Source organism: Pteronotus mesoamericanus, unplaced genomic scaffold, assembly GCF_021234165.1.
Source record: "Pteronotus mesoamericanus isolate MK-2021 breed Mesoamerican mustached bat unplaced genomic scaffold, CSHL_Meso_final scaffold_582, whole genome shotgun sequence".
NCBI lineage: Eukaryota > Metazoa > Chordata > Mammalia > Chiroptera > Mormoopidae > Pteronotus > Pteronotus mesoamericanus.
In genome coordinates this window covers 2,033,610-2,049,281 of record NW_026555323.1, presented here as the reverse complement: position 1 = coordinate 2,049,281, position 15,672 = coordinate 2,033,610, and the positions used below count along the sequence as shown (strand labels likewise).

The 15,672-nt window shown below is 49.4% G+C and overlaps 1 protein-coding gene across 1 annotated transcript in view; it reads right to left on the bottom strand.

Annotated features, from left to right (window-relative positions):
• The window catches only part of ATP10A (ATPase phospholipid transporting 10A (putative)), a 99,625-nt gene that overhangs the window by 37,028 nt on the left and 46,925 nt on the right, over positions 1–15,672 (bottom strand). The window contains exon 3 of the mRNA XM_054561941.1: positions 722–807. Within this exon, the coding sequence (XP_054417916.1) occupies positions 722–807 (86 nt within the window). The remainder of the gene's footprint in view (positions 1–721; positions 808–15,672) is intronic.

The window sequence follows — 15,672 nt, the reverse complement described above, 5'->3', positions numbered from 1 at the left end:
TACTCAATGACTGTGTGGATGGATAGATGAATGAATGAATGAATGAATGAATGAACGAACGAACAAACTTCCGCTCAGGCTCCTTGAGTCTGGCCCCTGTGTTTCTACTCATGGTTAGCCCCGCCCACCAGCCCCCCTCCTCCCAGCTCCCTGCTGAGGAGGTGAAACCAGAACTCCACACCGTAGGCATTTGGGTAAGTTTCTACTGTTGACACAATCTCAGAACTAGTCCTGCAAGCAGCCAAGAGGCTCTCATGCTGGGCAACATTCCTAAAGGGCTATGCACGTGGCGAAGAACATGGTGAATAAATGCATATTGTAGAACGGTGTGTGTGTGTGTGTATACAGGCGACCCTTGAACAACATGGTTGGAAATGTGTGGGTCTACTTATATGCGTATTTTTTTCAGTAAATACTGTAAATTTATTTTCTCGTCTTTATGCTTAATAGCACTGCTTTTCTCCAGTTTACTGTAAGAATGCAGTACATAATACACAGAGCAGACAGAATAGGCGTTGATCCACTGTTTAAGTTATTGGTAAGGCTTCCGGTCCACAGTTGGCTATTGTTGGTTAAGTTCTGGGGGAGTCAAAATTATATGAGGATTTTTGATTACATGGCGGTCAGCACCCCTAACCCTGTGTTGCTCAAGGTCAACTGTACGCTCTATGTAGAGTCTGTCAAACAGAAGGACAAGCTCAGGCCGACAGGTGATACTCACATGCAACCACGGAACCTACTCAGGTCGTTGTTTGGTTTCTCACACTCGATGACGCTGGTGAACGTCAAAGGATTGAATTCGGAGACCTAAAATAATAGCACAGACACATTAGAGAAATTGGAGCTCACACTACTGCTCTGCCCCGCGGGGGCCCTCACCCTTCTGGTTTGCACCCCTGGCAGGGGAACCCCATGTTGGAGATTCTACTCAGTGCCTGCACCTGCACTTTTTACGTATTTAACTTATTTATTTTTAGACAGAGGGGAAGAGAGGGAGAAAGGGGGAGAGAAACATCTATGTGCAGTTGTCCCTCGCGTGCTCCCTACCGGGGACCTGGCCTGCAACCCAGGCACGTGCCCTGGCTGGGAATCGAACCGGAGACCCTTTGGTTCGCAGGCCAGTGCTCAGTCCACTGAGCCACACCAGCCAGGGCTGCACCTGCACTTTTATCACGAATGATCATTCATCACTGCAGAGCGCGGCTGCTGAGTGAGGGGAGCCGCAGAGCTCGGAGCGCTGATGCAAACTGACAGACCCCGAGATCAGAGCAAAGGGAGCCACTAGTGACGGGGAGGGGGGATAGATCAGTATCGCCCCACTTCCTACTGGAGCAGCAAATTCCACCTGGGAAACAAACTTTGAGGGATTTGAGTGAGGTATTTCTTCAAGGTGCGCTAAAAATTCTTCACAGATACTGGGAGAAAAACATTTAAATTGCCAACGGGTAAGCCAACAGCTTCTGTGTTATTCTGCTCAATGAAAAAAAAAATGGCAGGGCACTGCAAAGAAAGTCTTTCATTTAGAATCTAGCCCTTGATAGGTATGACATGTGAGGATGTTAGGAGTGGGGAGAGGGGAGGGGGCGGGGAGAAGGAGACAGGAGGAAAATACAGGGCATAAGCCTTTAGAGAACTGAGTACAAGCAAAGGTTTTTTTTTATTATTATTTTTTGTTTTTAAAGATCTTGTTTCTTTTTAGGCAGAGGGGAAGGGAGGGAGAAAGGGGGAGAGAAACATCAATGTGTGGCTGCCTCTTGAGGCCCCCTACTGGGGACCTGGCCCTCCACCGAGGCATGCGCCCTGACTGGGAATCGAACCGGTGACCCTTTGGTTCGCAGGCCTGTGCTCAATCCACTGAGCCACACCAGCCAGGGCTTCAAACAAATGGTTTTAAAAATCAGCTCCCTTTGATCAAGTTTGCCAGTCTTTTCTCTATCCAGTATCACAACATGGTGAAAAGCGGAACTGTCTTTGCTCACATGAGCTATCATCACAAAAAAAGTGCGAGTGACTAAAAGTCACAGAAATGGCACTGCTATTGGTGACACCACCCCAGGTCACAACTGCTCATTCCACTGCGACAGTGCGCTCCCTGGTGCAGAGGACAGCTGAAGCGGGAGTTACTTAGGAGTCGCTTCTGTTTTCAAGGGCATTGATTATGTCAAAGGGAGGACTCAATTCAATAGCTGGCATTACAATGCCATTTTAAAAGGCTCTTCTTGAATTTTATTTTATTTTTAATCCTCACTGGAGGATATGTTTACTGATGTGGGGGGTGGGGGAGAGAAACACTGAGCAGTTGCCTCCTGTACGTGCCCGGAACAAGGGTCGAACCTGCAGCCTAAGCATGTGCCCTGACTGGGGTTCGAACCTGCAACCCTTTGGTGCACGGGATGACGCTCCAACCAACTGAGCCAGCTGGCCAGGGTGGCTCTTCTTGAATTTTAATTAGCCATCCGTTCCTCTCTCCTTGGACTGCAATGGCCTCTCGGGCTCTTCCCACAGCGAGACTTTGCTTCGGGCTGCTTTGTGTTTATTTCAAGCTGTGCAGATGATCCTGAAGCCAGTTGGTTGCCATTTGCAGGGCAGATAGAGCATCTAGGATGGCGGTGGTTGAAGCGAGTTCCAGAGCACACCAGAATTATCCTTGGCAGACAAGGAGGGGAGCTGGAAAACGTTCCATCTCTGTTTATTATCCTTTCTGAGAAAAATGTCATGCACACGGTGCAGAAGCGGTAGGACATTCTGTCACTGGAAATGGAATGCTGCACTGGCAATGTGCTACCAACAGCCATGTGCCTTGGGGACACGTGTGCATGCCCGGGATGCCTGGCTTCACCTCCCCCTGCCCCCTCTGGAATTGGGGAGGCCTTTAAGGATTTTTAGAACTGGGGGCGCCTTTAGAAATGGGTTGAGCCCCAGATGGTGTGGCTCAGTGGCTTGAGCGCCAGCCTGTGAACCAAAGGGTCGCCAGTTCGAGTCCCAGTGTGGGGCCCATGCCTGGGTTGCAGGCCCAGGTCCCCAGCAAGGGGCGCGCGAGAGGCAACCACACATTGATGTTTCTCTCCCTCTTTCTCCCTCTCTAAAAATGAATCAATAACATCTTTAAAAAAAAATTTTTTTTAAAAATGGGTTGAGCTGCGTTCCCCCACCAGCATCTCCAGAGATGATTTGTTGAGACCCTAACCCTCAGCACCTTAGACTGTGACTGCATTTGGACATATAGTCTGGAAAGAGATAATTAAGTTAAAGTGAGGTCACTAGGGTGAGCCCCACTACAGCCTGACTAGTGTCCTTATAAGAAAAGGACATCCGGACACAGACACAGAGGTACGACCGCGGGAAGGACAAGGGAGGAGACAGCCGTCTGCCAGCCAAGGAAAGAGGCCTCTGAAGGAAGTCACCCTGCGACGTCTTGACCTTGAACTTCCACCCTCCATCGCGGTGGGAAAAGAAATCTCCACGGTGAAGCCACTCAGTCTGTGGTGTATTGTTATGGGAGCTCAAGCAAACTGATCCAGCGACCACCTCTGAGTTTGTTTCACTTAAAAAGGCTTTCCCAGCTGGAGCTCACCTTTTGAATGAGAAATTTCTGCCTGAATCGGTTGTTTCTAACTTACTTGGCCAGGTAATAACACGCTCATTTATGAAACATATTTAGTTAGCCAATCCATCCGTTCATCTACCTGTCTGCTTGCTTCTAAGCTGGCTTCAGGTCACGCCTGGGTCACCCAACTGCCAACCCTGTCTTCGGCAGCCGGGACAGAGTTAGAGGTCCCAAAGCAGCCTTCTGCTCTGAGCATGCTAACTCCACGGATTTTATTTTTATTTATTTTTTATCCTCTGCCGAGGATGCATGTATTGCTTGCTTGGAGAGGGAGAGAGGGAGAGGGAGACGAAGAGAGAGAGAGAGAGAGAGAGAGAAAGAAATATCGATGTGAGAGAGAGACATCAATCAGTTGCCTCTCATACACATCCTGACTGGGGACCAAACTCGCAACCCAGGCATATGCCCTGACTGGGAATAGAACCCGCGACCCTGTGGTCTACAGGATGACACTCCAACCCACTGAGCCACGCTGGCTGGGGCCAACTCCATTTATTTTACAACAGATATACAGTTGGGGAAGATGGAAAAGTTCTGGAGAGGATGATGGTGATGGATGCACAGCAATAAAATCAATACCACAGAACCCTACGCTTAAAAACGGTTAAAATGTTATACACTTTACCACAATAAAAAAAAAAAACAAACAAGCAAAAAAAAAAAAAAAAAGCAGGTATAAACAAACACTGAGAACTGACTGCGAGGACAGTGATTAATCACCAAGTAGAACACAGCCCGGCGTCCCAGGACCTGCCAGCACAAACATAAAGGCCTCCTGTGTGAGTAATTCCTTTTTTTCCTTTTTATCACCCCAAGTAATGTAATTATAAAAGCATAATTGCGTACCTATACCAGTGACTCGCTGTAAGAAAAATAAGAATTTATATTTGGAAAAGTTTTGTTTCTGAAATCCTGAGATTTAACTAGTTATTCTGCTTACCTCTTCTTTTTCTAGAAATAAGTTATCTATATGCCATTTATCGCTAGTTATTTATAGTTATAACTCATTCCATCATAAAAAAAATGTTAAGAGATGAGAAACATGTTTTCTTTGGCTTCTGGGCATCACGTAGCTCGAGAGAGGGGGCGGGAGGGAGAAAGAGAAGGAGAGAAACATCAGTGTGAGAGAGAAACATCGATCGGTTGTCTCTCGTATGTCCCGCAACCAGGGACCGAACCGTCACCCAGGCATGTGCCTTGACCAGGATTCGAACTGGAAACCTTTCGCTTTGCAGGATGAAGCACAACCAACTGAGCCCACCCACCCCTCAAAGCCCAAGAAATGAGAGGCTGTGCTAGGAATCCATGTCAACATCCTGACTCCGATAACTCATTACGTATCTCCACTTATCTCTGGATAAGAGCTGCCTCGCCAATACCACTATTTATGTAGCTCGGGTGTTATTTCTATGAAAAAGAGAAGGCTGCACTTGAGAAAAATGTTTTCCAGCTTCTGCCTTCACTCACCGAGGCGATCCTGCATTAACAGGAAGAGAGGACACTATGTATAATAAGCCAGAAAGTGTATGATTGAGTCTATGGAAATTTCCAAAAAACAAAACAAAGCAAAACAAAAAACAAAAACAACCCCCAACAAAGCCTTATAAATGTCTTAACAGTTTTAATGTTTCCCGGAACAATTCGGGGTATCCTGGGCCGATTGCCAATAGCCCCTCCCACCTTCCGCAGCGTCTGTGGAGGCGGAGTTAGCAAGGGGACCTCAAATGAGTCAACACCAGGGGCCCTGGGAGTTCGTCCGAGTTCTTGTAATTAATAAATGTGAGTCTTTAGCAAGTGAAGAGCGTGCACTCGAACTTGAATCCCTGAGGTCTGCGGAGCCTGATGAACGCACGATTCCACAGCCCGCAGAGCAAAAGTGATCAACGACAAGGAGCTGGACACCCGCCACTGCAGAGCACGCGTGTCCAAGCAAGTCCGTCCCCGGCACTAAAATGCTCATCCTTCCTGTTGCTTTGCTCCCAGTGTTTCTCAGGCTTCGCTGGTCGAAGTGGTTTGACCTTAAGAGGTAGGAAGGGAGACGCCAGCCCTACCTTTGAACTTGCGCTTCCGCTAGAAAATACAGCGGCCGAGAGCCCTGCGCACTGAGTCACCCCAGCGAGGGCTCCGTCCTTCCTCCACGGATGTCCATTAAATGAATCACTAATGCATATCCATTAAGTGAATTACTAATACGCATTCATTAAAATCAAAAGCGGGCCCCTAAACAGAAGCAGTGATGTCTGAAAGGGCCTTTACAGTTCATTAAAGAGGACATCATTTTTTTTTTATCATAAAAAAAAGCGAAATAAACCACTTTACGTTGTTTTACGTTGATAAGCAGGCGCCGCCCTGCGCGCGGAGGTTCGGGTCCCAGGCGGGCGGCGTCCTGGCCCCGGTGATAGGCGGCGCCAAGCCCAGCAGCGCCACCTCCGGCGCCCGCGACGGGGCGCGGGATGCGCAGGCGCTCCTTCCGCCCGCCGCACCTGAGAATGCCCTGGTCATCGCCTGTCAGGATGTCCCTGGTCACAGGGGACCTGCAGCCCAACGTCACCGCCGCACCCATTCACCAGCCTTGGGCGGCGGGTTGTCGGCAGCGGCAGCGTGAGACGCGCGTTCCCACGCAGCTGCCAGGCTCTGTCCCGGGTCCCGGAATCGACCTCGCCGCCGCCGCCGCGCTCCCAGCGCCCATTCCCGCCACGTGGGGAGCCACGGAGAGGCGCACGCTTTTCCACCCGGCTTCCTTTGCCCCGCCCCAGTCCACCTGACTAGTTGTCCCCTGCATGACAGGTCGTGACAGCCGCTAGCCTGAGGTGGGTCAGACGGGGGCCGCCATTGCGCCGGGAGTGCAGGGGCGTCACGCACCCATTCCTGCCTGGAGCCCGGTTCTGCGCTAGACCCCGCCGTTCTGCGCTAGACCTCGGGTTCCGCGAGACCAACGCGGAGCCTGGGGCACGGACGCGCAGGGCTGACCACTGCTCACGCCCCAAGGATCCCATGTGTCTCAAGAGATGGTCCTAGAGCTCCAAGCTGGACTCTCGGGGTCCAGACCTCCTGCTGGCTCCGGGCCCCTCACCTGGAGGGACTGCCACGGGGCCCGAGGGCTTCTCTGATGTTCCAGAAAGCACAGTCCCTCTCTGCCAAGGGGGAGCTCATCCCGCCTGGTGCCACAGTAAAATGATTTCCTTGTATTGTCTAATGTAACTGCGCATGTATTGACAAAGCGTGAACAATATCCGAATTAACTTAGGCGAAGCATTTAACCCCAATTAACTGGAATAATGACCTTAAGTCTCAATTGGCATTTTCAATCCAAGCTGTATTTACTCTATGCCTGTCAATTCTGTGGGAACTCGAACAATGGCCAACAGTGTATGACTGAGTGAGCCAGCGAATGAATGGGCGTTGTGCAGTTACTTACTTGTTGCAAAGACGGCGTCGCCAAATCAACAGTTTTGATTAGTTAACCTGAAATGGGAAGGAAGCTGTCTTGGTCACCAGAGTCCCCAGGCTCACACTCACAGTACTGAGTAGATAAATAAAAACCTGAATGAAACCATAGGTATTTTGGTACTGATAGCGGGAGACTCAAAAGTACAAGGAGCTTTAGGTCAAAGTATCTTTTCTCCAATCGGTTCCATGGATTCAGTGTTATACTGGGAGTTTACGCCCCTGTACAAACAGAAGTGGAATAGAAATGGTTATGAAACACATTTAAGTAACTTTTTTTAAAAAAATATTTTATTTATTTATTTTTAGACAGAGGGGAAGAGAGGGAGAAAGGGAGGGAGAGAAACAGCAATGTGTGGTTGCCTCTCACGCACCCCCAGCTGGGGGCCTGGCCTGAAACCCAGGCCTGTGCCCCGACTGGGAATCGAACTGGCGACTCTTTGCTTCACGAGCTGGCGCTCAACCCGCTGAGCTACACCAGCATTCGAGTAACTCTTTAAGACTACAGTTGCCATAGGTGTGGCTCTATCATTCAGCCTGCAGCAGGCTAGGACAAAGCCTGGATTGCGCACCATACAGTATGTGGCAGTGGACAGCCACCTCTGAGGCCGTCTGCAGGGACACAATGTGACAGAGACCACAGTACAGGCGTCAGGGCCTCATGGGCCTCGCAGGAGGTGTCTGGAGGTACCCCGCCTTTGACAGCTCAGAGGGGAAACTGATCAGCGGTGTCTTGGGTTCCCACCTTCTTCTCCTAATTGCAAACTTGCCTGTGCTAAGAACAAGCATCAGAGATCAAGTAGACCTCTCGTCTGATGGTAGAAAAGCCAGCCTTTTTCTCGTGAAATCCAACGTGAAAATGAAAAAGATGGCTCTCCCTCCCCTTCCCTGCCTTCTCATCCTTTGTTCCCCTGCCTCCTTGCTGTTTCAGTCAAAAAGCCTCGAAGCATTAGTTTGGATGGTGGCAAAAAAATTCAAAGGCTCCCAATGCCTGGGGTTTGAGCTTGAACTTGCAAAATCAAAAGCTGTTCCTTCCCTCTGGGCGCCTGATGCTTGGTGAGGCCTTCGGGACCTGTGGCTGTCCCCCCCGCACCCCCCAAGCCCTGGGTTCTCTTTGATCAGGTGTTTGAGGGAATCTGAGGACTGGCAACGCATTCAGACGCCAGGCAGTAAGGGCTGTTTTACAGAAAACCGACTTCAAACCCTAAACGAGAGCTGGTCTTTAAGATAGCCTTTTAAAAGGATTTGTACCTAATGCAACACGGTGCTGAGCAGGAAGCGCGTCCACGGCAACACCGCTGAGCTAATCTGCACCTGCCGCCAGTTGCGCGTCAGCGTGTCTGGTTTACGGCCACGGGCCACCTCCTCCCTCCGCAGGCACTGCGGGCGGCTTGATGGCGTGAGCAAAGACAGGGCTGCGGGGGCGAACCTGTCACGTCTCAGAAATCACTGAGGGAAACGGCCATGTCTTCTTACCAGGAGCATGGAAGGGAACTCAAGCATCGGGTGCATTTATACTAAAGGTGCCATAGCACCTGCGTAGGAGAGAGGGCGCCCACTGGTCAGCCCAGCAGCTCTTGCGCTTGCTTGGGCAATGACTGCGAGATGACACGGATGGCGAGACAGTGAAGTTCTACAGCACGGCCGGGCGAGAAAAACCATCCAGCATTCAGGACAGGCAGTTTGGACCCCAGAGCCAACTGAAGGTAAAGAGAAACAGTGGAGAAGATAATAAAAACGCTTTCCCAAAGCTGCCAGAGATGCTTTACAAGAAGGTAAAGAACATGGCCCTGGCTGGGCAGCTCAGTGGGTTAGAGTATCGCCCTGCTACATCAAGGCTGTGGGTTCGATCCCCAGTCAGGACACATAGAAGAAGCAACCAATGAAGGCATGAATAAGCGGGACAACAAATCGATGTTTCTCTCTCTCTCCTCCCCTCTCCTCTCTCCCTTCCTCTCTCTCTCTCTCTCTAAAATCAATCAATAAAAAGTTTAATAAAAAGAAGGTAAAGGATAATCACACCAAGATCTAGAAAAGGGAAAAAGAAAGCCAGGTCAAAGATTGGAGCTTCACACTCTGAGATACCAATTATGGCAGTAAAAGTAAATCACACCACATCTTTAATGAAATTACAAAGGTGGCCAGAATGAATATAAAGAGCTGAATATGATGTTTATAAGAAATATACCTAAAACATACAAAAATACCAATGTGAAAAGATGAAAAAGATGGAGCTGGCAAAGAGTAACAGAAAGCCAGTGCACCTATATTAATATTAGACCAAGTAGCTTTGAATCAGGTTGCATTTCTGTATTTAGAAGTGGTTATTTCAGGCCCTGGCCGGGTAGCTCAGTTGGTTAGAGCATCATCTCCATGCACCAAGGTTGTGGGTTCGATCCCCAGTCAGGGCACATATAAGAAGTAACCAATGCATGCATCAATAAGTGGAACAACAAATCTCTCACTCAATCAATAATCCAAAATTAAAGGGTAAACCTGAAATGGCAAAAAGTTCAGTGCATTAAGAAAATAAAAATAATTCTAAATTTACGAACTCTAATTACGTAGCTTCAGATGATAGGTTGCGAAAACTAATGGAAACAAAGGAGACATGAACAAACCCACAACCACAGGGAGAGATCTGAACGCCATGTTGCAGTATTTGCGATGACAGTTGAAAAGCCAGGAAGGGAGACACCACTTGAACAGCACTGCCACCTAACCTCAGGGGCGCACAGAAACATGCCGCGCGACAACTGTAGACTACACGGAGTTTTAAGTGTGGCACGCACGTTCACAAATAGTGACTCTAAAGCCATAAAGCGAATAACGAAAGAAGTGACGGAAAGCAGAATTCACCTAAACCAGAGTTAGCAATGCCAACATTTTAAAAATTTGCTTTGAAATCACAGAATACAGTTCTAAATGCAGGAATTTGAATTAGGGAAAGAAAAATGGCACCAGAGCCATGAGGACATATATTTACCTACATACTGTTAAATGTATTGTGTGTCCAAAACTTGTGAGCTACGGCTGGCTTTAAGGGACATTCAAAGCTACCTGCACCTGTTAAAAATATTAGACGATGAAATTAATGAGGTGGGCATCCATCTTAAAGGTAAGAAAACAGTAAATGAAATCTCAAGGAAGTTAAAGGAAGGCTATATTGAACAGAAAGAGGGGAAGTGTTCAAAATCCTTGATCATCAGGAAAGTATACATTGAACCGCAGCGAGGAGCCTTGGTTGGTGTGGCTCAATGGATTGAGCGCCGGCCTGCGAACTAAAGGGTCGCTGGTTCAGTTCTCACTCAGGGCACATGCCTTGTTCGTGGGCCAGATCCCCAGTAGGGGGCGCGTGAGAGGCACCCACACATTGTTTCTCTCCCTCTCTTTCTCCCTCCCACCCCCTCTGTCTAAAAATAAATAAACAAAATCTTAAAAAAAAAAAAAAACCCACAGTGAGGAACCTCTACGTACCCATCAAAGGACGTCAGTAACAAAGAAAGCACCTAGTGTGTGCTAATTGAACGGTGGACTCTCAGACATTGCTGGTGAGTACGGCCGCTGCGGATCGCTGTCTGGCGTTACCTAGTGGAGTTAAAAAGCTGTACAATAGCCCCTTCCTTGTTCCCAGTGACCCCCATGGGGAGGTGGCCTTCTCTCAATTCAAAGTTAGGCTCTGCTGGACAAGGAGTCACAGGAACGCAAAACGGTGTGGCCACCTTGGAGAGTAGGTGGCGGTTTCTTAGAAAGTTAAACAAACTACCATACAATCCAGCGATTCTGTTCCTGGGTATTTGCTGCTTTTCCAAGGGAAATGCAACTGATTTGCGTGCAAAGGTAAATATACATGAATTTCCACAGCACCTGTATTTTTAACAGCCAAAACAACCCTTAAACAAACCAAGTGCCTCCCAATGGATGAATGTATCACAAGGCGTATAGCTGGGATATTCTACATAACAGAGTGATACTAGCAATAAAAAGAAACAAATTATTGATACGTGTAACAACTTGGATGTTTCTCAAAATATCTGTACTGAGAGAAAGAAGCCAGACCAAAAAACAAAACAAACAAACAAACAAACAGAAAAACCAAGTACCTTCTTGTAGGACTCCATTTATAGGAACCTCTACAAAATCCAAAATTATTTATAGATTTATAGTGACCAAGGAAGACTACTGGTTGTCTAAGCGCCCAAGGATGGTGGGAGAGAGAGCATATGGACTTAGGGGTGTGGGGTGAGTTGACTACCAGGATTGTGTAGTCAGTATCCCTGGTGTGTAGCTACGTCAAAACGCATCACGTTATCCAAATAAAATATGCACAGCTTACTGTATGTTAATTATATCTCATTGAAGCAGTTTCAGTTTTTTAAATCCTCACCAGAGGATATGTTTTATTGAAGGGGGGGGAGAGAGAGAGAGAGATCAATCGGCTGCTTCCTGTATGTGCCCCGACTAGGGATCGAACCCTCAACCTGAGAATGTGCTGTGACTGGGAATCGAACCCGCCTACTTTGGGGGTACCGGACGATGGCGCTCCAACCACCTGAGGCACCTGCCAGGGCTCAACGAAGCGATTTAAAAATAAAGGGGCGGGTAAAGTTGGCACCTGATAATGACCTAGCAAGCTTTTTTTCCCTTGGGGCAGCCTAATTTTCCCCAGCTCCTCATTTTTCAAACAATTCTTACAGCGCAGTGGAAACCAGTGCTTTGTGAACTGCCTGTCCGTGAGGGAACACGCTGTCACCCGACTTCTCCGAAGCTGTTTTCACCTCAGGAAAAGAACGTCTTTCTGTAGGAAAATAATGGCACCTTCACCTGCGCTGAGTTCGTTCTCGAGCAAAATTAATCTGCCCGGAGTGAGGGCTTTGCTTTCACAAGCCGAAAGTTGCTTGCGCATGGAATTCTTGAAATAAATTACTTCCACGGGGACTCAGTGTCCTTTTAACTCTAGATCATCAATTTCGCATGGCTTGTTTGTCTCTTGAATGGTAGCGACTGGCAAGGCCGGCTCATCCCAGACAGCAGCACGTGGGCAGGCAGACCCGCCAAGCAACTAAATACAGAACTGTCTTTCACTGCGTGCATGCTACGTGCCAGGAAACACTTACATATTTTTAAAGATTTTATTTATTTATTTTTAGAGAGAAGGGATGGGAGGAAGAGCGAGAAGGAGAGAAACATGGATGTGAGACAGAAACATCGACTGGCTGCTTCTCGTACTCACCCCGACCAGGGACAAGGCCCGCCACCCAGACACGTGCCCTGACTGGGAATCGAACCCGCGAACTTTCACTTTGCAGGACAAAACAAAGCCCAACCCACAGAACCACACAGGTCAGGGCCAGAAAACATTCTTAATTTGCCCCCAAGCCTCACAATGCCACTACAAGGAAAGTATTTTCTTTTCTAGGGGAGAGAGATAAAGACAGTAGGGCCCAGAGGGTGACTGGCCCTGAGCAACGAAAGCAGGAAGCCCATCCGTTTGGAGGTAGCATCTCCCTGCGACCCTTGTCCCCTCATCCCCCAGGGTCGGTGCTGGGGTCAGCACCTGCTGCGTTTGCTCTGCCGAGCAGGTCAAAGGTCATGGCCCGCTACTTAAACTTAGAACCCTGTTCCAAATCTCATGCTTAATCGGTTAGCAACAATCAATGTCATGACCAAATCCCTTATCCTCAAGGGCAAATAAAAGGCCTCTCCTCTGGTATCCAACAATCTGAAGCTGGAAGCAACTCTCCTCCAAATAGCGCGCCTCCCTGCTCCCTCTCCAGCCTTCCATGCGGGTGCGGGGACAGCTGTTGGGGGTGCGACCGCCTAGAACCCTAGGACGCAGGGTCTGTGGGTGGTGCACCGACCGATCCCGCCAGGTTCCCTCCTACAGGCCGCAGGCAGCTGACTGGGCTCATCCAGGTCAAAGCAGACGCGTGAGGCGTGGAAAGAGTACAGGGAGGACCTCCCCGCTGTCTCTGGCGCCCACTGCGCGGGCTTCTGACGGCTCCCCTGCAAGGAACCCACCCGTGACGATGGCACACGCCACTCCACGCGCGCCGGCCTCAGGCGAGTGCCCCCACACAGCCGCATCGAGGAACCGGCAGCAAGCGTGCTGCTCTCGCGGGGCCGAGGTGGGGACAGAACCCTCACAACGTCTGTCCTTGCACACTTCCTGCCTGGTTGTCAAAGCTCCAAAGCGCTGGATAAAGGCCGGAGGAGCAAACCAACTATTTGAAGTTCCATCCAAAACAAACCTAAACCCATAATCCTTTGAAGTTGGCTGCTTTCATCACCCAGGGAATGGGCTCTTGTTTTTAGCCAACGGCAGATGTGCCTGTCGAAAAGTCAGTCCTTACTGGTGAGTGAGAACGATTTTTACTCTTTTTTTTCCTCAAAGACACAAGAGCCACGAATAGATATGGTATTGTTTTTTGGCGGGGGCGGGGGGGGGGGCGTAAATCTCGTGTGCGTGTACGTGACAAAGAACGATGTTTGAGCTTTGGCCCAATTCTTAACTTACAAAACCTGTCCAGACCTATCTACATGGCTGCTCTCTGGAACCCTCTGGAACTCTCTAGAACCTACAGGAAGACCTGTCCTCCCTGGCAACGACTGCCCTTCTGTAGTGGGCGGGGCGTGGAAGGCACTCAGACAGACAGACCAGCGGAAGCGACTCTACTGAAAAGCAACAAACTAAAGCAGTTGGCTCCCTCTCTCATCTCAGGTGGGTGAAAGTGCCCCTCGGGGCCCCTTTCAGTCACTTCCTCTGCACCTTTCACCACATGGATTATTCGTTAGCAATCGTGGAAAAGCCCGGAACTTATTTCAGTGCAGTTGTTTTTATTTTTAAATCCCCACCAGAGGACACATTTACTGATTTTAGAGAGCAGGAGAAACATCTGTGTGAGAGGGAAACACTGGTCTGTTGCCTCCTGTACGGGCCCTGACTGGGGACCGAACCCTCCACCTCCTGGTGCACGGGATGCTGCTCCGACCATCTGAGCCACCTGGCCAGGGCTCAGTACAGTTTTAACCTAATTTGGGGTTATAATTTAGAATTGCCAGACAGCGTGGATTCGCCCACACTCAAGAGCCTCAACAGTATTTACTGATGTTTGCTGCTCCTACAAGGCAGCTCTCCTTAGAAGGTCTGGCTTTGGGGAGTGTCAGGAGCGTGCCAACGTGCCTACGGACCTCCCTACCCCCGTCTCCCACTCGCGGCGAGAACACGGGCGAGCCGAAAGCATCAGGAAACTTCCTGAGTCTTCGTTGGCGCAATGGGAAAACAGACGCAAATATTCCGAGACAAGTTTAGGGCACCTCCAAGAATTCAGATGCCGAGGAGATGGCCGTGGCGCCTGCCTTCATGCCGTGGATACGGGGACGCTCCCTCTTAACTCCCTTATGGGGGGCGGGGCTCTGCTCACAAGACAAGTGGGATGAGACACCGCCAGGCACGGCCGCCGCCGCGGCAAGGAGCCCAGTGTCCCACAGTCCCCTGAGCACGGACTGGGTCGCCTGTCACCCAGCGCACGGGGCACACAGTACGCGCTTAGCGACCAGACAGAAGCTTCCAGATCCCCCAGACACGTGTCCTCCTGCCTCAGTCAGGCTCTGGAGCAGCGTGTCTTAGCCCAAGGAAGACGGGTCACCTCTCCTACATGGAAAGATAACAGAACAGCAGCACTTGATTGGGCTTTTATTTTGCTTCTCACGCACACGTACAACCACGTGCCTACACACGCAAGTGTCGCCAGGACAGCGGTCTCAAGGTCTGGGCGTTCTTGCTAAGCATTTTGCAGACTCCGCCCGTAAACAGGATGCGGTGGATGGGAACCCCATTGGGTAAGAGCAGCCAACTGCGAAGAGAATTCACCGCGTAATTGACCCAATTGCCGAGGGAATATGCGGTCCCTCCTTTCTCAGGGACTGAGCTTTGGGTGTGAACCCGCGGCTCCTCTGCGTGCCTGGTCATCACGTCAATAAAACCACCTGCAACGACCACAGTGCGGCTGTCTCGTTCTTTAGTATTGCACCCCAAGGGGTGAACCCGCTGAGTTTGGTAACGCAAACACACCCACACGTACACACGCGTGAACGTACCACACCCATACCCAGTTGTGAAGAGGAATAGCGTCACTTGGAGAGCTCCCATTGTCCACGTTTCCTCCTGGTAAATTCCTGCAACCCATGCACACACTCACGGAGCCTCAGGCCCTCTGCCCTTTGCGATGCGGTTCAACTACATTTAGGAAAGTTGGAAGCTGATTACGTTCTTTTTTTTTTTTTTACAATGAAAATACAAAGAGGAAAAACAGCACTTCACATCATTCAACACCACAAATAGAAAAAAAAAACACTTCTTATTGATTTAGTTCTCTTTTTCTTAGGGAAAAAGCCACTTCCTACCATGCAACATACGCGCAGTGAACCGCACACAAGAGTTTTCAAGTTTTCATATACTGTCATAAAATATTTTTGCATAAATACTTCAGTTTAGCCTGCTGTGATCAAGTTCGTGGCATTGAGCTGATTTTAGAAGGACCCCAGCACGTATTTGCTATTGCATCATCTGAAGGAAAAGAATCAATGGCAAAGCCACCAGGATTAGGGGGAAAAAT